This window comes from Toxotes jaculatrix, chromosome 14, assembly GCF_017976425.1.
Source record: "Toxotes jaculatrix isolate fToxJac2 chromosome 14, fToxJac2.pri, whole genome shotgun sequence".
Taxonomy (NCBI): Eukaryota; Metazoa; Chordata; class Actinopteri; family Toxotidae; genus Toxotes; species Toxotes jaculatrix.
In genome coordinates, this window is record NC_054407.1 from 20,319,177 (window position 1) to 20,341,476 (window position 22,300).

Consider the following 22,300-nt stretch of genomic DNA (forward strand, 5'->3'; position numbering starts at 1 on the left):
CATAGCCATTGTTCACCTTAAGCTCGGGAATCTGAAGGTGTATTTATACTAGAATGCTTTATATAGAAGGAATTGATTCACCGTGGCCCAGTTGGTCGAACACAGCTCCAATAGCTTGAGGCTTAGCTCGTGCAGAAAGGGCTCCGTCATGCAGCAGTGAAATGTGCTGTATCATCATGCTGTTATTGTAACTGAAAAATGTCACATTGCTGCTCTGTAAAAATGAGTTCATTTTAATTTAATTATCTTAAAATAAATGGGAATATATTCCATCAGCAAATTCAGCAGCCAGAGATTTCTAAATTTTGTATGTGCATTTATGTTTTCTGGTGTTATTTTACTTTATTTTATATAAATGTTTTTTTTAATTGTTGAATATAATGTGGATACATAAATTTAGCATAACATTTTGTTCTGCAAATTAAATTTCTGTTTTTGGAGTTATTTTATTTTTTAATGATCCTTGATCTTGACATAAAATCAACAAAAAAGCAGTAGGAATATCTTTAAAACTCTTCTCTGTAGAAGGTGTAAAATATGGGGTAATGTATACTGCTTTCAGTGTGCTGCTTAATGACTCTGCATTGAATGTTTTTTTTTCTTCCTCTTACAGAAAAGAGCCAAGGGCCAAGTGCTCTTTGATAAAGTGTGTGATCACCTTAATCTCCTGGAAAAAGACTACTTTGGAATCACATACAGAGATGTTGAGAACCAGAAGGTAATCTGGAAAATGTTACAGTAGAATGTGCTAATAATCATCATAGCTTGCATATTAAGAATGACCTAGAAATAAAGTTAGAGTAAACACTAGCACTCAAACTTTCCAAAAGCCCTTATGTAAGAGCGTTTTTCTGTAAGAAATTTATAAGATGACTCTGCTAAACATGCTGAGCATCTTCACAATGACAATGTCTGATTAATGTCTTGGACTTTATGTCCTCAGACAGTGATGATGTCCTACTTTAGGAACTTTGGTTGTTAGTCATTTGCTCACAAATTGGCGATGATTAATGCTTTTCATCTGTGGTTGTCTGTTTCAGAATTGGCTGGACCCTTCCAAGGAGCTGAAGAAGCAGATTAGGAGTAAGTCCCGTATCCTAATGAAGTCTGTCAAGTATTTTGTGCTCACTTGAAGTGGCCAACTGAGGTGTATTCTACTAATAAATGCTGCCTTTTATAATTTTATGTTCTGTCTACGTCTCAGCTGGTCCTTGGAACTTTGCCTTCAATGTAAAGTTTTACCCTCCAGACCCCTCCCAGCTGACTGAGGATATCACAAGGTGAGTTAGCAGTTAATTCAGAATGACTGGAAAATAGTTTATTGTGTTGATGAAATTATATTTAAAAAACCTTTAAAGGCTTTTAAAAAAACACAGAATGGTTTTACTGTTTTGTATTCTGTGTCTGCTCCCTCACACAGGTACTACCTGTGCCTGCAGCTAAGAGATGATGTGGTTTCGGGTCGCCTGCCGTGCTCCTTTGCCACCCACACGGTACTGGGCTCCTACACAGTGCAGTCTGAACTGGGAGACTACGACCCTGAGGAGCTGGGCAGCGACTACGTCAGCGAACTGCGCTTCGCACCCAACCAGACCAAAGAGCTAGAGGAGAAGGTCATGGAACTCCACAAGACCTACAAGTTAGTCTCAGCATTATTTCTAAAACTCTTTTTGTCCTGAGATTGAACTGTATAATTATACAGTATGTATGTATAATTCAGTTATACATACAGATCCCCCAGAGAATGAATAATTCAAAAATTGTAAAGGTTAGGAGTTTGAGATGGGTAAAAAATTGAAGGTCCCAAAATAACTGTATCTACATATTTATCAACTCAGAGCTTCTCTTATGTGGATTTTTGGGGGTTGGACAATAAGAGGGCACAAAGATGTTAAAAGGAAGGACATACAGCAACTTTCATCAAGTCTGGACTTGAATGTTGTAAATGAGACAACAAAAGTGCTTAAACAACCAAAGTGGTTTAATTTTCACAGAAAATTTTGAGATCACATAAGCTCATAACGTGAATCTGAATTGGAAAATGGGTTTTCAGGTCTTTTAAGCCTTAAATCTTAAAGTCAGTCACTCGGGCTACCTGAGTGATGTTAATAACCAGGAATAATAATCTGCTTTGAAAGGCAACATGTCTGCAGAAATTGGATTTGTGTTTCCCTATAAATGGATCTAGCTGGCTGTGCTTTTGTCTGAGCCCCCCGCCCCCCATTCTCCCTGTGTTACAATGATTTGTGTGTAATTTGATGCGATCCCGCCTCGCCCAGTGGGTGGAGCGAGGCAAAGACAGCGCCAGGATTAGGGTCTCTCTCTCTAAAGGCCATCTTTGCTAAAAATGGATGCACTCATGGCTCTCTGTTGCATTTCAGTTAAAAGCATCTATAAAAACAGCCATTTTCCAAAAAGCTTTAATGCAATAAATCTGTGAATTATCCCTGGTTTAGATCTCGTTGGACTCCAGCTCTGAGGTCTTGGATATTCACATTGGTCTGAAAGGATAAAATCTTTCTTTGCTTTACTTGTATCCGTTGACCCTCTATGTCTGATCTGTCCTGTCTTAACAGGGGGATGACACCAGCCGAAGCAGAGTTACACTTCCTGGAAAACGCCAAGAAGCTGTCCATGTACGGTGTGGACCTCCACCATGCCAAGGTAACAAGTCACTACAAACCTTTAACCCCTCGTATGGAGTTTGCAAATATATTGTCTCTCACAGGTACTCAAGTCATATGTTAAATATAATTTTTTGTATTATCTATAGTCAGTGTAAAACTAACACATTCCAGTCATGCAGTCAGTAGTGATGCTTGCCACCACAACACCGCTGCTTCTGAAACATCATGGCTGCCACAGAAATGCCTGAGTTTAACATGCCTCTGCTGCACCGCTGACTGACCGACATTATGGGTGGAGGGAAGATGGGGTAGGATGGGATGGGGTGGGGTCTGGAGCCCAGCTTGGCTTAAATGATAAATATATTTTTATTTTTTTTTTAATTATTTCTATTTCTAATCCGCGGTCTAGATCCAATCAAAAGAATCATTAGAAAACAGGCAGTAAAGGCAGAGCTGGAGTGGGACAGGAGGACCGCTGTCATCGTAAAAGAAAATTACAGTCATCAGTCTTGATATGAATCAGTTATCAAAAGCGCTTTGAAAGTCAAAGCGGGTCTAGATGTGAGTGATGGGGAGGATATTGCCTTTGCAGATTTAGATCAGAATGGAGGAGATGACAGAGATGAGGAAGCGGCCCTGATCAAACTGAGTCAACATCAATGCTCAGTGTTGGTTCTGTGATAGTTTTGATACACAAGAAAAAAAAATATGTACATATCAGACCAGCATCCCTCTTTTGTCTTCTCTCCTCTCTCATTAAATGCAAAGTTGGTAGGGAGTCTCTATGAATGCTTGGCTCCAGCTGAGGGAGAGGTAAGAGGCTGCATCTCATGTGCTTACCCAAGTGTGAGTGTGTGTGTGTGTGTGTGTGTGTGTGTGTGGTTTGTACTTGTGCATGATTACATAAAAGTTTGTAACTTAAGACTGGTTGTTCCTGCTTTGGACCAGCGCCTCCCTCTCAGAGCGTCATCATTGGTTTCACCTGCACATCTCACGCTTTGTGCAGTGAAGAGCATCATTTTGTGCCTCATCCACCATTTCCCGAGACTTCACTGTTGCTTTTGCCACTCTCACTCATTTTGTGCCCCTTTGAGTCACTGTATAACATCAACACAGCCTGCACACAGGAGATTAGAGTATGTCTGACTCTCCACCTGCCTGCTTTACCCTGTTATTACCACTCTGTTGAAGTTTACTTTACCCTGCTGTGCCCTGGCTCCAAAATCACTATAAGCCTTAGAGTTTATGGAATAGAAGTTTATGTTTTGCAAAACAGGAAAATACGAGATGTGTTGTGCTTCTGCTCTGAGCTCATCAGGGATTCTGTGTTACTCTACCAAAGTGACACATTATGAAGTATGACTTTCTTTAAACTAATTTTTAACATTTTTGTGATTGTTCTTTGTCATTTTTGATTTGTGTTTGCGTGTGATGTTCCCAGGACTCCGAGGGTGTGGAGATCATGCTGGGAGTTTGTGCAAGTGGCCTCCTCATCTACAGAGACAGGTTGCGGATCAACCGGTTCGCCTGGCCCAAAATCCTCAAGATCTCTTACAAGAGGAACAACTTTTACATCAAAATCAGGCCTGGTGAGGTGAGGACAACATTGATGACATATAGGGATGTCCAGAGCTAATCTGCTTGGGTCAGTGTTGAGGTCAGTCAAGGCTGCTGTTGGTTAAAAATAGTTTCTAGAGTTCTGAAATTTCTAGAGAAGAAGAGATGTTGTCATATTCCTGTCTCGCCCAACATATCTGCACTGATATCTCTCTCTTTACTGACATTACATAAAGAGATATATCAAAATATAAATATTGGATTGAGTCGTGGAATTGGGAGATGATTAAATGACTCTATTGAGATCTGTGGCAAAAATAATGGGATACTGGGATATCACTATTTATGTAATTCTGCAATTAAATTACATTAATAAAAAAGGAAGTAAAACTAAAATGACTAAATAAGGTCAGAGTTACCTTCATAGTGAATCTGACTGCATTGTTTTGTCTGTGTTGCAGTTCGAGCAGTTTGAAAGCACAATCGGCTTCAAGCTTCCAAATCATCGCGCTGCCAAAAGGCTCTGGAAAGTCTGCGTTGAACACCACACCTTCTTCAGGTAAGAAATCATAGAGGACCTCTAGCTAAGACAGGAAACAGCTTTTCAAATAGCAGTGGGTTTTCAGTTAAAAAAACCTGACATGTCTTAAATCTTAAGACTTTCTGCAACTGAATGAAATAATTTCATTCCTCTCAACAATGAGTGATGATTCAGAATCTGTCTTTGTGGCAGAGAGAGAGCGTTTTGTACGGTTGGACCTGCCAAACACAAGCTACTTTGTTTCCTCAAGTCTTTGGCATCCTTTGATTGTGAGCGATCACAATCATGTCAGCCTTGTAAACATGAGTTTACTGATAATCACCTCCAGTGAGTTCTTTGTAGTGAAACTGTGTTCACACAGTTAGTGGCTGTTGCCATTTGGACAATATACAAGTTACTTTGTGCTGCTTCAAGCAAAAAATGGTCTCCTGGGTTCTTTTGAGTAGCGAGCCAAGCCTGTGGGCTCTCCGGAGAGTATGCAAATGAGTAGGAGTTTTTTTTTTTTTTGTTTGTTTGTTTTTTTTACAGTGCATAGCTTAAATCTGTGTTTTGTTTCTGGTTTGATTAATGCGAGAGTTTGTAACTTGTGACAGGCTCGTATCCCCTGAGGCTCCCCCGAAGAAGTTCCTGAGCCTCGGCTCCAAGTTTCGCTACAGCGGCAGAACACAGGCTCAGACCCGCAGGGCCAGCTCTCAGATCATCAGACCCGCACCGCTCTTTGAACGCTCCTCCAGCAAACGCTACAACATGTCCCGCAGCTTAGATGGAGGTAAGGAGCAGCTTGCGGTCGTGATTAATGGCTGGCCACAACAAGTGCCACCCCAAAGGAAATGCTGTCAACCCGGGACTTCTGTTGATTTCTCCAGCTTGTTTTGGGCAGCAGTATTTTTTGAAGCCCTGTTCTTCACCAAATTTTTGTCATTTTCTAAATGCCTCATTTTAAATAAGCAAGAAAAAAGACCTCTGAAAGCAAGCACTAGTTTCACATAGCATGTCATTTCTGAACTGGAAATAACTTTCGTTAAAAGATGCTACTGCTGCTTTTTTTGTGGAAGCAAATTTCTTTTGTTAAAAGTGCAAATGAAATTTTTTGTTCCCATTCTGTTTCTTTCATAAGGAAGAACAATGTGTTTGCCAGCCTGAAAGCTGGCAAAGCTAAAATGTCTGGCACACTCGCGCAGTGCAGTGATGAAGCCACAATGGATATTATAACAACAATGTGCAGGAGCAAATCGAACCTTGAATTTCATTGCTCACAGTTTTACCAGACCGCTGATGTCTGTAAAACGTCACTGATCCCAGTTCGTCACATCCATCTTTGTCCCGTGGCGTTTCAGCTCCCATAATGGAGAACCACGAGACTCTGATGAAGGACGGTGCCGCTGACGGGGCAGCCAAAGTCATCGCCAAGGGAGACATCATCACCACGGTAACGACAGAGAAGAAAGCGGAGGAAGAGAAGGCGGAGCAGGAAGACGCTCAGATGAAGGCTGCAGAGACGCCAGAACCCGCTGCCACCACACCACTCAGACAAGACACAAAGGTAAACCACTGTCTATGTGCATCTTTAGTGCAGTCAGACCTGCGTTTAATTTGGATAAAAGAACCTTTGAGAGGCTTTGATGTTTTGTTTTGTTTTGTATTTGGTTCAAAGAGATGTCGTGTATATAAATATGCCACTGGATTTTCAAAGAAATGGATCGTGTTTCTTAGAAGCTGCTGCAGTTTTGTCTTTTTAGTCCTTTTTAGTAGAGATTTTAGTTTTTGTTTCTCTTTTTTTTTTTTAATAAACTTTCTTTCTTAACAACTTATTAATGGCTGATGAGAATATCCCAGTTGCTTTCAGCTTATCCCTCTGCAGTAGACTAGGCCTAAGTGCTTTCATCTTGTGTGCGCTTTACTAATTAGCTTTTCTTTTCTTGTCCTTCCTTTGACCCCACACTACACTCGTGTGTGCTCATGCGTATTCGCCCCTTTCCCCTTCGCTCCTCTCCATTTACACGCACGTCATCCCTTCGTTGACATTACCTTCCATCAGCACTCCCCTCGTGTATACACAACCGACCCCCTCCGCTCTGAGCTCTCACTCCCCTCATCTCCTGTTTCATCAACTAAAGTACGGCGGAGGCGCAGGGAGAATGCACGCAAGCGGGCCTCATCAGTCAGTCCAGCCAAGAGCAGCGCTGGGTGCCGCCGCCGGCAAGCCCACGCCGATCGCAAGGCAGCCCTGCTGGAGGAGCAGGCACTGCTGCTCTCAGCCCGCAAGCAGAGGCTGGAGCAGGGCAAGAGCCGCGGTGGCACGCTCTTCTCCTTCTCCCTGCACCTGCCCGACCTGTCCTCCATCCTGGATGAGGACGGCTACCTCACCTTCCCCGACCTGTCAGAGATGCGCTTCCTCCCTGAGTGCGCACAAAACTTTCTCCCCATTAAGTCACCTTCACTCATCCCTTGCTTCCTCTTCATCTTCTTCTTCCTGCTCTCCACCTCCTTCTCCGTCCCCTATGCCCTCACCCTCTCCTTTCCCCTGGCGCTGTGCCTCTGCTACCTGGAGCCCAAGGCAGCCTCCCTGACCGCCTCCATAGCCCAGGGCTACCATGACCATGACAGTTCAGAGGAAGAGGAGGTGTGTGTGCGTACGCCCTTTATGTTCCAGTACCCGCCTCTGGCTTAGAATGACAGTTCATTATAACGGTTAACCCCTTATCCTGTCCTGTATCTCGCTCTGCTGTTTCACCAGTTCAGAGCCGACCTGGAGACTGTGTCTGTCCCAGTGTCTGTCAGTTCTCCTACTTTCAGAACCTCATCTCTGCCCAGTCACACTCTCATCCTGTAGACTACATCCCCATCAACATCACGAGTGCACAGAGATGAACCTGCAAGTCTCACCATTTCATGTATATTTCATATTTGTTTGGCTCGTGTTTACTTCACCTTTGTGAGAGGGTTAGACACAAACAGCGAGCAGCACTGGGGACGTTTTACTCATTGGCGTGAAATTTAACTTCTTTTCAAAACATTTTACCGCATCTGTGTGTCACTAACAATTTACCATGAAATGTCACTGCAGTGTAAAACAGTTCACCTGGCAAATATTTAAATATTTGAGTGAACGTGTTTCTTAGAGATAATGAGGATTTGAAGAAGTCACGTATCTTCATTTAGTCACTAATCCCTCACCAAACTTCATATTTAAAAACACAGCTTTGTGCCTAACCCATCTCAGTGTTATCATCTACATTCATGGCTTCATAGCATAGAAAGTGACTGTTACAAGATCAACACCAGCTGCATGGAAACACTTCCATATTTATCGAAGCACTCAGTCTCTCTGCATTGCTACCTGACTCGAGCAAAGCAGCACAAATTAAGAAAGAATCGTTTAAATGGAACAGGTGCAGTGCACTGTGGGGTGCCAAGATGTGATATTTTTTCCCTTGAGCCACACCCTTTGGAGTCATAAATCTGTGTAATGTAATGCATCTTGTGATGCAGAGAGACTGTGACACTTAAATGCATCCAGATCACCTTTAGTGTCCACGTGCATGGAGAGGAGGGGGGAGGCCCTGAAAGTCAGGTTACTGTTCGGCAACAAAATCATCAAATCAGATGTTTTTCTTATCATGTGTTGTATTTTTGCACAGTGACAACACAGAAAACATTTTATCTACCTGGACTGAATTTCATTAAAGGTATACAAGGATTTAGCCTTTTCAAACCTAAGGCCTATTTAATAATCTTATGCTTAAGTGTCAAAGTGACTGACCGAAGGTTTCAACTTCCTCTGAGTCTGTTTTGCTTGCTTACTTTTCATTTGCTTCTATCTTTCTTTGTGTTCTTCTGCTAACCTTACCTGTAGCGTTGTCTGATACTGTAATGTGAAACTCACAGAAACAACCAGTGCATTTCCATTCGTTCCATTTATGGTGATGAAGAATCTCTGTTGATGAGTAATGCGTTTTCAGTGGTTTACAAGTTGGGTTCTTCTCGTTTTCTTGCTTGCCACTTGGAACGGTCTCGGTCTGTTTGCGAAAGCAGACTGACAGCGAACAAACTGATTTTGCCTTTGATGGAGAGATGACCGCCACAGAGGTTTGTACATCGGGGAAAGACGTTGTATTTAAGGCATGAAGGATGTACAGATGCAGAAGAGAAAGAAAGTGGTGCTGGATCATATGAGTAATGCCTTTTGAAACGTTCAGAAGAATTCGATCTGCATGTTGTGTATGCAATGTGTCGTGTTTTACCCATTAAGTTTTTGCTTTTTCTAATATATATTTTTTTACTGTATTTTACACACACTTTAAATTAACACTGCGTTCAGGACACTATTTCTGCACTTTCCTCCATATCAGTGTCTTTCACTGGCATCATTATAATTGGCTGTTTGCCAAGCCCCGCCCCAGTAGTTAGTCATGCTAAGTCTGTCGAGTTGTTCTCACACATAATGCAGTTTTTAATGGTAATGTTTAAGGTCAGATGCATAGCTGCTTGGCTTTCATTCTTGTTCATATTTCCACACATCTTATTTTGACTGTAAAAGAGTATGAGTATCCGGATGAGGACTAACCCATGTGAAACACTTTTTTCTGGTAACGATGGCTGGAGTTGCAGGATTAACGTTACAATAAAAAGCGGGACAGAGCTTATAATAAACTCTGACAGCTTCAGGAAATACTTCATGGAGGACGTGCAGGTTGTGAACTCCAAACTCTGTAAATGCCGAGTACTCTCACTCTCACTGACTGCACACCATGTCAATGTGAACACATCCAGTGTTTGACAGGCCTGCTGTGTCTAGTTACGGCTACTAAGCCATGATTGGACAAATACTGTTCATGGGAGGGGTTTAGCAAACAGTCAGTTTCTCTTGTCTCTCTGCTTGCCACTCCTTGTTGCTCACTTTCTTCCCCTTCACTTGATTTGTCCTCTGCGTCTCTGCTCTTTAATGGCTCCTTTCCTCCTTGTCTCACACTCTCTGTCCTCTCCTTCTTTACTTGCTGTCAGTCGGAAGCTGATGAGGATTCTGAGATGCGGACTCAGGTACACTGGGCTCGCTTCATGGCCCTGCTCAGTGCATCACACCACCACCACCACCACCAGATGCACTGAGCCACTCAGACATCAGCCATCAGTCACTTTGTGTCATCCCTCCGCCTTGGCTTGCCTGCTGCTGCTGCCGTTTTTGTTGACACACTCACTATCACACCACACACCAGACTGACCATTCACTCTTGCCTGAATTCACCTCACAGACTGCAGCTGCAGAGCTGTCGCTACTTCTACACACACACATTTCCAGCTCATTTCTCAAGTGCTTTTGTGTGTAAATGCTGGTGTCGTGTTCAGATTTCTTTTCCTGCTGCTGCACCCAAGAGTCAGATTTCACAGTTTTCAAGGTTTTTTCAGTGACTTTTGCCATCGTATCATTGACAGCCACCCCTAAGAAGTCAAAGCTCCCGCCTCTCCTAACGAGAATCTAAATTTAACATGCCATAAGAACCTTAACTACAATTCCTCTCCCCTCTTTTCTTTTCTTTACAGTATAGTTTCATAAGACGAGTAAAAGGGGAAAACGTTTTTATCAGGCATAGTAATCTGATGCTAGAGGTTGGTAAGAAAACAATGCACGACTGAAATATGCATGCAGGTGCTTTTGTTATGAGGAATCCTAACTGATAACAGGATTGATAACATTTATGTCTGACCCTTTAGCAGCTCTGCCAGCATCAGATATTGTTTTCTGGAGTTCCTTTGTGAATTCGAGTTGTTATCTAACAGAAATTAACCTGAATTAAGTCAGTGTTTCTAGATTTCTTCTAATAAGATTTGGGAGTGTTGCGAGTAACTAAACCTGCAAAACTAAATCTGTGAAAACCTGCATGACACCATTTATTTTCATTGAATTAAGCTTGTCCTAAATTCTCCCTCAGCATTTAAGTACAAGCTGCTCTCACAGTTACAGCTGTCATGTGGGTGGACCTTTTGCGGTTATTTTCCTGTTATTTTGCTGGTGCACAGGTAATCTGCATTTCCTCCTGCCTGTGAACAAAAATTTGGAGAGTTATTCAGTGCATAATGCAACTGATTATGGTTACAGACCTTTTCAGAACTGCATTTTATGCTACCCCGGTTTTTTTTTGGGGTGGGGGGGAGTAAATTCATCAAGCTACTGTTGCGCACATAAAGCATGGCCGTCGTTCCCCCTGTGCTGCTCCTGCCTTCATCTCTCTGTATCATGGTTGACCGGCTACTGCAGGACACTGAACCCCCAGCGGAGATGGTCAAGCACCAAACTAACATCAGCGAACTAAAGCGTTCCTTCCTGGAGACCGACGGCAGCACGCTGGGCCTGACAGAATGGGAGAAGAGACTCTCCTCGTCCCCTGCTCGCTCACCCAGAGCAGATGAAGCACCAATGATAGAGCCTCTGGAGCCGCAGGATGTAAGCTGCAGTCCACAGCATACTGAATGACGGCGTGTGTGTGTGAAGCATGACATCACCAAGAAGATTTCTGTGTAAACAAAGATATAAATCTGAGGAGTTATTGCGTAAAGAGTCATGGTGCAGTAAATTCAGTATTAATAATGGTTCTCAAGTCATGTTTTTTTTTTCTTTCATATCAAAATGAGTCTGGTGCAGCATATTTATACTCCAAATGGCTCTCGTGCATATTAAAGGAGAGTATGGGCACCTTGATAGAGGAAATTAATTTGTAAAGTCATTCAAAGTTAGTGTGTTAATAAAGTAGCACATTTAATCCAGCGAATGTCTTCCTCTTTGCCACTATCACCTTATGTCTTCACTATATCTCATCTGCAGCTGATTAACATATTAATTTGTCTCGGTAATGGATGGTGAAGTCATTAATCAGTAATAGGATTGTTGTGCTCTGTGACATTACGTGCAGTTTTATCAGAGTCTCTCCTTTGCTTGTGTTGTGTAACACAGTCTGATGAACTCATGCAGGACTAATAAGCGACACTGATTAAAGTCTCTGAAGACTAATCACTCACATCAGACATGTCTGACTGAAATGAAAAGGAGCTGATTCTCTGGAGGAGCTCTGGGACCCAGATCTTGTCCGTTTGCATATGTAGTCACACTGGGCATGCTGTCTCTTGTGTCTGTCTCAATATGTGACATCTCCATTTTTATTTCTTTTGCAGACTAAAGATGAGCAGCCTGCAGGAGATGAGACAGAGAAGGAGGCGGAACCTAAAGCCACCGAGGTAAAAATGGCTTCCAGTTAGTTTGTCAGTCTTGAGAACTTGTGTTTTTTGTGACTGTGGTGCTGTTTGTTGCCCTTTGTATGTACCTAGCTCCAGACGTATATGGACACTAGATCAATGTTTGGTGTTTTGGCTCCAACTACTTTACTTGTGCAATGAACAGAGTTTCTGCCATTTTTTTTTCCTTCATAACTCTGATATTAAAATCAAAGCTCAAAATGACTTTTGTTATCCACTATGTTTTGGTTTAATACCAAGCTGTTTCCAAACAGTGCATCTCTGTCCCAGTACTTATGGAGCTCAGTTTAAGCTTGTGAACTGTCTCTTGACCCTGTCTTTGCCACGTTCTGGCTGTGTGAGTGCCCTCTGTTTATTAACTTGAACGATCCATTTCCAATAAGCCAAGTGTCTCCCCAGGCGACAGGATATCTGGTGAAATACGTGGTGGACAGTATCGTAACAGATGGGGCCACCTCCTCTGGGCCTCACGGGATTAGTCTGTCAACCACTATGGACGACGACGTCTTCATGGACGGGACCCTCAGAGAGATAGAGGAGAAGACGCCTGACTCCCAGGAAGAGGTGTCAGAGAAATCAGTGGTGAAGGTCAGTCCCGGAGCTGTCAGACAGGAAGTGTCCCAGGCCATCAGTGACAAGAAAGGGACGCTCATTATTTTGAAGGAGGCAGAGGATAAAGTGGACACCGAGGGCAACGAGATGAGTGTTTTGGGTGAAAAAGAGGAGCCTGTCGTCCCTGGAGTGCCTGGCGCTGAGGAGAAAGAATTGCTGTCTGCTTTTAAAGAGAAAGAAACTATCAAAGAAGACACTACTGTTGTTATAGAAGCCCAAACCACAGTAGTCAAGACACTGAGTCCGAAGATTGAGATAAAAACTGATGACGTGACTCAAATTAAAGGCATTGACTCGCCTAAAAAGGCCATGGCATCGTGGATTTCTGAGGAGGTGAAGACTGAGGCATCAGAGGTCACCGGTGTGTCTACACAGGAAGTCAGAGAGATGAAAACTTCTGCCAGTCTGCCGCAGGAAGCAGAAACCTTCACCTTTGAAGGAGTCCAGACCAAACGGTCAAAGTCCGGCCTGACTCAAATTACAGTTTCTGAATCTTCAACTACGTCCTTAGCAGTGGTACTGTATGAAAATTAAAACAGCAACTTGGTATTGGCTGCCTCCCTCCATATCTCCACCACCACCTGCAGCCTACCCCCATTGCCTCCCCTCCAGCAGCAGCCAAACCAGCCTAACAACAATGTAATCAAGCGCTGTGCATGGCTAACGGCCCCTTAACACCCAGCGTTTACTCACACACTCGCCAAACCGCTAATTTGTGTTGCAATCAAACGCTCTGCTTCTTTTTTGATACAACAGTGTTGGATTGGTTTTTCAGTTTGTTGACAGCTAAAACAGCTCACCTTGCCTTAGCAGCTGGCTCCCACAGCTGATAAGGACGAAATGTTTTGTGTTTTGTTTTTTGTTTTTTACCGTTTTGCTCAGCTGCACCATTTCTTTCTTTCAACTCTGTTATCAGTTTCCTGAAAGCAGTGACTTCATAGCCCTGGCTCAGTGCCACTGCTAAAGCTTTCCCCACCTCATCCTTCAAAATCCCCTTCTGCCTCTGTAGCAAGTCAGGAGAAAAAAAAATGTATGGGTCTACCTGAAAAGAGATTTCACTGAACAGATTTTAAAAGCAGGTTAGCAGAAAGTTACTGCTGTTGGATTCAGCAATTCTAAAATTAAAAAAACAAACATATTTTCAATTTTTGGTTTAAGGATTTGTTCAACTTGGCCTTAGGTTCAGCAGATTTAATGAGCTATATAATGGTATTCCATACATTCCATTCAGTGTTTATTTTTCAGACCTTTTTCTTTTTCCGCCCTCTATCCCTTTGCTTTTTGTCTAGTTTCTTTCAGCTCTGTGACTTTTGACTTTCCTCTCATGTCCTTTCTCTTTTCTCTTGTGTCCGTCCATCCTTCTGTCCCATCAGTCTACGCTGGGATGGGTTTCCTCCTCTCAAAAGGTGACCTCTCCTCTCTGGTCCTCATGAATTATCTTTAAATATTTGTGCCTGTTATGTGTAATTTTCTATCAGGTTGTATACAGTAAAATCTGCAAACTGCCATAACCATTTTTCTCTACCAGGTTTTTGACGGGAAACTGCTCGATATGTGTGGGTTTTGTTTTTTTGGTCATGGTGATACAAAAACAATCTAATGGTCCAATTATCATTCACAGACACCAGCTGATCCAGAGGAGGAGTCAGTGATCGCCACGGAGATAGAGGCAGCGCCAGCCGAGTCGACAGGGCCAACGGTGAATATCCAGTCCACAGAGGCTGCAAAGGCTGAACCGGTGCACACCATAGCAGAGCTCACAGTCAAAACAATGTCAGCAGAGCCTGCAGGGGGGGAGCTAGACTGTGTAGTAATGTTACACAGGGATATTAGTAACAATAGCTCGGGAGATCCACCAGCTGACTCTGTTAATTGTGAAAAATCTGTTATTCCTGGCTCTGCACCATCTTTAGAGCAAGTTCTACAGTGTGTGCCTGTGAAAGCAGAAATGCAGCCAGTAGCAGCAGATTTTGGGCTTGATGAGAGTGTGCCTGACAGACAGGGAGTCTGTCTGTCAGAGTCTGCAGCGCTCGACTTAGCAGGAGAGAAGGAAAATAAGAAAGTAATAGATGAGGAGGGCGAAGATGCAGATGCTGAGGGCGAGGCACTGATGTCTAAAAACAAAAATGATGGTTTCAGTTTCACTGTAGCTCCTGCTCACATCAGAGGTTGTGAAAAGGAAGAGAAGCTGTCATTAACAGCGGAGGAACACGACGAAGAGGAAGCAGCAGAGAGGTGGGTGGGGTCTTTGGAAGATGAATTAACAGATGAAAAACGTGCAGGCGAGAGAAAGCAGACAGAAGTAGATGGCAAGAGAGTCCAGTTCTCCCATGAGGTGCAGTATTTCCAGGAAGAAGAGTTCCCCACAGAGTTGGAAGATGGTATCGAGGAGGTGGATGAAGAGTTGGATGAATGTTCACTGGCAGAAGATGAAGTACAAAAGACCTTACCAGTCATCACGAAACCTCCGCCCTTTGAAAAAGAAAAATACTACTACATAGAGATGGACAGCTCAGAAGATGAAATGAAGAGGATGGAGGAGGAAGATGCGATTGCAGAGGGAGAAGGAGCAGAGAAGGAATATGATGACGAAGAACTGAATTTGAAACCAGAAAAAGACGGTGTTGACGAGAAGGCTTCAGAAGTGACAGATGTTTTGGTTTCAGAGGAAGTGAATATAGTCCTGAAGAGAGAGAAAACGCAGGAACGAGACTGGAAGTTCGGCCTACACAAAGTGACTCTGGCCGAACCTCCTACCTCAGACACCCCGTTCACCCGTTCACCTCCTGCCGTGTCTCAGTCGGAGGTAACTCTGCATCAGCTCCAGTGGCCTAAGCCTCGACCCTGTAACTTCACCACCACCCTCCCCTCCTGCTGACGCAATCTGCCGCTAATAATCAAGGGCACAACTCCACCAAAAGCATGGATATGCATCTCAACTTCATAACTTAACAGTTTGTCACTGAGCAGATCAGGGGACTCATGATATGATGTGGTGCACACACTTGATCAAAACCTTGTGATTTGCATTCTCCAGCATCTTCTCCTTCACTGGATTAGGGACTCTAATGCATGACTGCATGCTCGTTTAGAGATGTAAGCCCTTCAGTGAGTGTCTATGGTTTAGTTTATTAGCATGCGGTATTTATTTGTGTCAATTTAATTTTATTTACAACATTACCGTGCTGTTTTAAGAACAAGCACGTACAGTAAACACCTGCAGCAGTTTGTTTCAGACATGAAATCTCATTTAGCTACAGCAGATAGTTCATATGTTTATTTGGTTTTGCCTTTTTGCCTTCCAGAGTCTTGAGGTCAGCGAGGCGGGTACCAAAGAGACGCCTGTGATCCACACAGAGACAAAAACTATCACCTATGAGGCTGCGGAGGTACATAAAGCTGCATTAATCAGTATTTTTTCTTATATTAATGAATCAAATAACTACTGTGTGAATGTTTTCACTGGCAGTAACACAGTTATCAGACTTTGCAACCCCTCAGCTCTGTTGTGCTTTTTAGCCCTATTTAGCTCATTGTTTTGGTTTTGCATGAGTCACATTTCACTATTAATGTTGTTTTTAGCCATAAAAAAAACCCCAACTCTGATAAACCCACTGTACACTATCCAGCTGGCTAAGAAAGCCTAGCTGTTAAAGAGCCAGATATTTCCCCTCAGGAGAGATAAAAGAAGAGTGAGTATTTACCAGGTAGACACAAACACAACTTCAGATGAATGCTAATGACTCTCTTTGTCTGCTGGATTTGTATAAAGGAAATTGTTATCTAACACTTTAGCTATAACAGCCTCATTAAATGTACAAACATGACGCCATCTTGTTTTGCTTATCAGCAGGTTGACACTAATGGTGACGCCGACCCCGGGGTGTTGCTGAGCGCTCAGACCATCACCTCGGAAACCACCAGCACCACGACAACCACACACATCACAAAGGTCAGGGTTCATCTATTGTCCCTTTGGCCTGTTAACACTCGAAGCCTCAGACATTGCCTACAGCGTCTGAGCATCTCGCTGCTCGCTGCAGAATCTAAAAACATGAAAAGTAGTTGAAGAGTGAGGAAAGGAAGTGAACATAGACATGACTCATTACACTCTCTTGTCCTGGACAATTTAAAACGCACTCATAAACGCACTTATTTTGTAGTTATGTTGTAAAAAATAAAAATAATTATAGCTTGATGTGGAAAACTGGAGTAATAATAATAATAATAATAATAATGAGAAAGGCTGGAGTCCTGATTTGTCTGTATTGTGTTTAAGAAAGTGCTTTACTGCTATTTAAGATTTTACTCACACAGTATGTTAAATTATTGGGAGATTATTTTTATCATTGATTAATCTACTTATTTTTTCACTTAGTTTGTAGAATATCAGCAAAGAAACTGATACCAGTGATACCAGTTTGTAATATTTGCTTTTGTAATATTTGACTTCCCTGTCAATCATCTTAGCTGGTACCTTTGCATAAAAAGTGATATGAGAAGTGAATGAAGTGTCTTTCTGTTTTCTGGTCATCAGACGGTGAAAGGAGGAATTTCAGAGACAAGAATCGAGAAGAGGATCGTCATCACGGGAGATGCAGACATCGACCACGATCAGGTCTTTCAGAGTTTTTATCTTTTCATTCTGTTTTTCATTTTTTAAACGCTAATGTCATTTTTTTTTCTCTGCCTTTAAAGCCAGTGATTGAATTTGAGCAATCACTCACGAATAAGTAAAATTCTGACCTCAGTGATCCCCCGGGGACCTTAACTTGCTCTTTGCAATCATAGTACAGACAAATGATGGAGAGTGGCCTAGCATGTGACATTTTAAACAAAACAATAATAACTCGTGATGTGACTTTAACAAATACTGGAAGTATAAGTGTAACTAAAAGTGACTTCCCTGTTGGCATACTGACTTACACTCCAACATCCCACTCCCTCCCCGCCCTTCCCCGTTCTCTGTCTCCCCCTGGTGATCCCTCCTGGCACTGCACTCCCGTATATAGGCCCTGGCTCAGGCCATAAAGGAGGCTAAAGAACAGCATCCTGACATGTCAGTGACCAAAGTAGTGGTACATAAAGAGACAGAGATCACGCCAGAGGAGGGGGAGGACTGACCCAGGTAAGACAACGAGGCCCCAGTCCTGGTCCCGGCGCTGTCCGGTTTAGTCTAGTCTGGTTTGGTTTTAATTTAGTGGGACTGGGCTTTTTTCAACCTAGGCTCCATTCTCGGGCATGCTGCTTTCCCATCAGCATTTCTTCTCACTAGTGCAGACAGCCCTGCTTCTGTAGCACTTACAGCTAATGCATCATGCTGTTGTCATTCCAGTTCCACTCCCCCTGCAGGGAAAAGGTCGGCTGGTGCGTGTGTGCACCCAAAACGGATATTATAGTCTCCACTCCTAATGACAAGGCTTAAAAACCTTTACTGTAATGCTGCTGGCAGTCTCATGCAATCTCTTGTAATTTTGCTACAACACTCCCCCCTCCTGGAAAGAAGCGCATTTTTTTTCATATAACACAACAGACCTGTCTCTCCTGTGTATAGACAGTAAAAAAAAAAAAATCTAAATTGCAGTTTTGATCTTTGAAATTTCCAAAATACATTAAATCTGCTTCCTTAAGTAAAAAATAAAACGTGGTGGAAAGCTTGAGATTTTTGTGCTAAGTACAGAAAAACAAGTTGTGTTGAAATAGTTATGCATTCATGCCGTGCAATATTCTATAAAAGCATTTCCATGCATTGTTGTGTCTACATTGTGTTGCCTCACAAAGGACACTGGCAGTGATGAGCGATTAAATACCGGCTGAACCGGATTCTGCTTCTCACAGCGCTCAGTCTGCACCGCACACGTACCCGTATGGACTGAAATCTGATCTTGAGCCTACACAGATGTGCTGTAATGTACTTTCATGTCTGTTCATACACGAACAGTCATATAGTTTAACTGGACAACTCGTTTAATTGCTCTTTATGAAAGTACTAAATGGATTATATTTGCAGAAAAACATTCATTGATGTTGGTTTTGTTTCACAAAAGAACGCTGCGCTCAAATACATGTAGCATCAGTTTTATACTTAATGTGTACCACAAAAATTGCTATAGAATGAAAATTAATATCCTCCCTTTGCACATGAAAGGTCAGCAAACTAATTTTATGTGAGTTCAGCCTAAATTACACCGTGGTTATCCAGCAGTTTCAGCATTAGCCTTGTGGTTTATTTAATAATACATCAAAAGTGCCAACAATAATAGTTTTGTACTCCACAGCAGCTACACTGGGCAGTGTTTTATAGGTAGAATGTTCAAGCTTGGGGTAAATCACTGCAATGTGGAAACTGTGTTTCTGGGACACTTATGTTTGGCACAAACATAACATGACATACTGCTTCTTTCGGTTCCACTCTTCCTTTCAGTGTGTGTTTGTGGGGGGAAAAAATAGGTCAGCGGTCCTTGTGGTAATGCTTCCACAAACTTCACAAATGCAGCCATTTGTGTTTCAACTTGTCCACTGTCAGTAATGTCAGGATTATGTCAGGTGTGGAGCTACATGAGGGAACCTCTCATTCCATTGTAGCACAGCATGTCGTTATAACCCCGCCACCTTTTCCCTTAAGCATTTTTGTGTTTCTGTCTCTGGAAACTACACACTGTGCCGTTTATTCTAATTCACCTTTTGGCTCTGAAGCTTGTTATTTCATTAGCTTTTGACTGAAACAATCCCAAGAGGTGCAGGGTGTGGGATGTGCAGGCGTGCATGTGTGTACTTGTGGGACTCACCAGATGGGAATGCTTGGCTTTGTTTCTGCGGCCTTGCCCTCAGTCCTCTGTGTGTGTGTGTCGTTGTCTAATATCTGTCAGAATGGCTGCGTTTCTGAGTAGCACTATTAACATGATACTAAATGTTTTCTCTGTGGTCTTTTGAATGCTTGTCTCTTTCTGCTGTAGATACACACAGAGTGGTGGGTCAAAATCAGAAGCATCTGGCATTATACTGTCCACAGTTTCATTAACATTAAAATTCAAACAGGTCACACAACTCTTCTCCAGGGCTCCACTCTTTTTTCACTAAACTAATCTTCCCTTCATCAGGGTGTCTGAGGTTTTTTCAGGGTTTTTTTTTCTTTCATTCTCAACATCCCTTTTTTATTAGTACTATCTACAAAATCATCATTACTCCTGTTTTGAAATACAAATAATAAAATATGATCTTTCATCTTAACTCATCAGTGTGTAAAAAGGTTGAATATCTATTCTTCAACATAAGGCAACAAATTTATCCTTTCAACCTTATTATTACTATTTAGATTCATTTTTCATAACAGCGTATTCAGACTCCTTCCATCATTTAACATGTATGAATAACTCTAACTAAATTTCAAGTCCATCTTCATTTGATCTAACACCTCCATCCATGGCTTAAATTTCCAATTGTTCTCAAAAGACTCCTGTTATTTGAGCTCAAATATAATCCAGTAGACTCTGCGCAAAAAAAAAAAAAATCATTTCAAGTTCCTCATTTAGCCCTCTTGGGTTTAACATGCCCAATTTAGAAATCCAGAATGCTTAAGGAGCAGTTTCTCCAAAAATCCCTCTTTTTGATGAAGGAAAGAAACGTTTAGTGCATAAAGCGTGGCTAACTGGAGAGGAGCCGTGTGACGTGTTTCTAATTTTGGTGGAATAAAATTCAAATTCAAAACCACATTGTTACAGATAGATAATGAGCTCTTTGTGTGTTTGTTATTCAGTTGACACACAAGCCTGGCTGAGTCATGGCTTGGCTTCACTTTTAACAGAATGTGAAATAGTTTTACTTTTTTGGGATGCCACTGGGAGCATTCCCTCTAAGTTAGTTATAGCTGGAAAGTGCCCGAGAAGCCTGTGTGTATCTATGTTGTGCATTTGCATTTTTGTAACTCAGTAGTCCCTCAGTGCATCTATTTATGGGGGTAAAACAGCCATAACCTTTTATCAGGCTCATTTTCAGTCTTTGGCAGGGTGCACTGTGGCACTAAAGGCACAGATATGATTAAATATGCAGGATGCACTAACTGCTGTTTCCTCTGCCCTTCCAGGAGTAAGACTGAGGGCTGTTTTCTGTTCAACCTCCCACAATCCAACATCCAGATCTCCTCATTTTACGCCGGGACTCTCAGAAGACTAGAAAGGCTCCTTACTCTCCAAATGCTGCAGCTCGCCGCTAGTCGCAACCATCATCTGCAAAATAAATAAATGCATTTTGCATGAGAAGGACGCAGTGTTGCATTATAAAAACAAATGGCAAGATTATACAGAAAACCGTACGATTTTAATAATGGTCGATCCATCTGCACGCCGAATCCCTGTGTGCAGCAGGCAAACCTTTTGCTTTCACTGCCTTATGACTTTGATGCATTTTTATGATTATTGAGAAAAATTATTGTAGCAACATTTTATTTATGAAATAAAGCCATCACTCCAGAAACTTTAAATCGCCGTAGGCTGTATATGATAGAGAGAATACACTATTTAACCTTGCTGTAGAAGTGCCAACCTTATTTGCCAGCAAGCATCACCTCACTCAGTCACTGACACACGCAACCCGATGATTTTCCGTGAGGCAGAAATCACTACAGCCCAGTACTGTACATATCAAAGCTTCCCTAGGAAAATAGCTAATTATCTTTCACAGTTGATTTTTGTCATGTCTACTTGAATTGTGTTTTCCTTTTTATGATCATTTCAGTATTTTATTGTTTCTCATCAGTTGATTCTACCACTTCGACCCCCCCCTTTTTTTTTTTTTTGAGAAGGTCTGTTTTGGCAAACGCCAAGGAATCAAGATTTCTGTGCAAGAAATAGATTTTTATGTGCCTGTGCGGGCTTTGAATGTTTTCCAGGGTAGATGATCGGCTGCAGCACAAGTCCCAGGTTTGTGTGACTGTGAGGCAAAGGGCTCTCTGACTGCCGAGCTCTGCCCAAACTAGATGCAAAGCCAAAAGAGATCTGTCAACCCCCCTTCCCCATCATGTCAGCTGTATGCCTCCCTCATCTGTTTAACTGTATCTGAATAACCAAGTATTGTTCATGTACAGCCATGTTTTTCCTCAAAATGGTGAAATAAAAGTGGCAAATGCATTTGTTTTTAATTTGCTGTTTCCTTCTCAAATAATAAAATGTCGACCATAGTGCTGAAACTTGTGTCACCAGTGGGCCTATTGATTGTTGTTCAACCTGTGCCAAATACATTTTGCCAAAAAACATTAAGTGATAATTCAAATAAGGGTTTTGCTTATTTTACAGTTACCTGTTATGAATAATGACACTAATCATGCAACGGGGTTTATTACAAAAATAACTTATGTGACACCCTGTTAAATTCTAAGTTCTTTTTTAAAATAATTTGTCCAGTATCAATGGAAAGATTTTTTTTTTTTAATTATCAACAAATGTGATAAAATTGATTTGCCTGAGCGACAGGAGACAAAACAGATTTCATAAACTCAGGAGCTAAAACAACCTGATGAGTCAGGTGTGATCATTGAAACCTTAAAGCTTAATTATAAAAAAAAAAAATTAAATAATATAAACATATTAATAGGAGTGAGTTGAATCTGTAAACTGCCGTTGATCTATTATTCATTAAACCAAATGCTCTAAACACTTAATTGATCCGCTAAAAGGAACACCCCCGGGCTAATTAAGAGGGATTTTTTTTTTTTTTACTG

General features: G+C 42.0%; 1 protein-coding gene across 1 annotated transcript in view; it reads left to right on the top strand.

Moving 5' to 3' along the window:
- epb41l3b (erythrocyte membrane protein band 4.1-like 3b) overlaps nt 1-21,710 on the top strand; it is a 38,930-nt gene extending 17,220 nt beyond the window's left edge. The window contains exons 4-26 of the mRNA XM_041054407.1: nt 614-718; nt 1,041-1,083; nt 1,205-1,280; nt 1,421-1,639; nt 2,577-2,664; nt 4,069-4,221; nt 4,646-4,743; nt 5,319-5,494; nt 6,063-6,268; nt 6,764-7,348; nt 8,761-8,814; nt 9,730-9,765; nt 10,267-10,332; nt 10,982-11,167; nt 11,893-11,955; nt 12,373-13,101; nt 13,959-13,991; nt 14,207-14,284; nt 15,891-15,974; nt 16,439-16,537; nt 17,123-17,203; nt 17,598-17,713; nt 20,669-21,710. Of these exons, the coding sequence (XP_040910341.1) occupies nt 614-718; nt 1,041-1,083; nt 1,205-1,280; nt 1,421-1,639; nt 2,577-2,664; nt 4,069-4,221; nt 4,646-4,743; nt 5,319-5,494; nt 6,063-6,268; nt 6,764-7,348; nt 8,761-8,814; nt 9,730-9,765; nt 10,267-10,332; nt 10,982-11,167; nt 11,893-11,955; nt 12,373-13,101; nt 13,959-13,991; nt 14,207-14,284; nt 15,891-15,974; nt 16,439-16,537; nt 17,123-17,203; nt 17,598-17,708 (3,369 nt within the window). The 3' untranslated portion in view covers nt 17,709-17,713; nt 20,669-21,710. The remainder of the gene's footprint in view (nt 1-613; nt 719-1,040; nt 1,084-1,204; nt 1,281-1,420; nt 1,640-2,576; nt 2,665-4,068; nt 4,222-4,645; nt 4,744-5,318; nt 5,495-6,062; nt 6,269-6,763; nt 7,349-8,760; nt 8,815-9,729; nt 9,766-10,266; nt 10,333-10,981; nt 11,168-11,892; nt 11,956-12,372; nt 13,102-13,958; nt 13,992-14,206; nt 14,285-15,890; nt 15,975-16,438; nt 16,538-17,122; nt 17,204-17,597; nt 17,714-20,668) is intronic.
- Nucleotides 21,711-22,300: the final 590 nt, after the last annotated feature.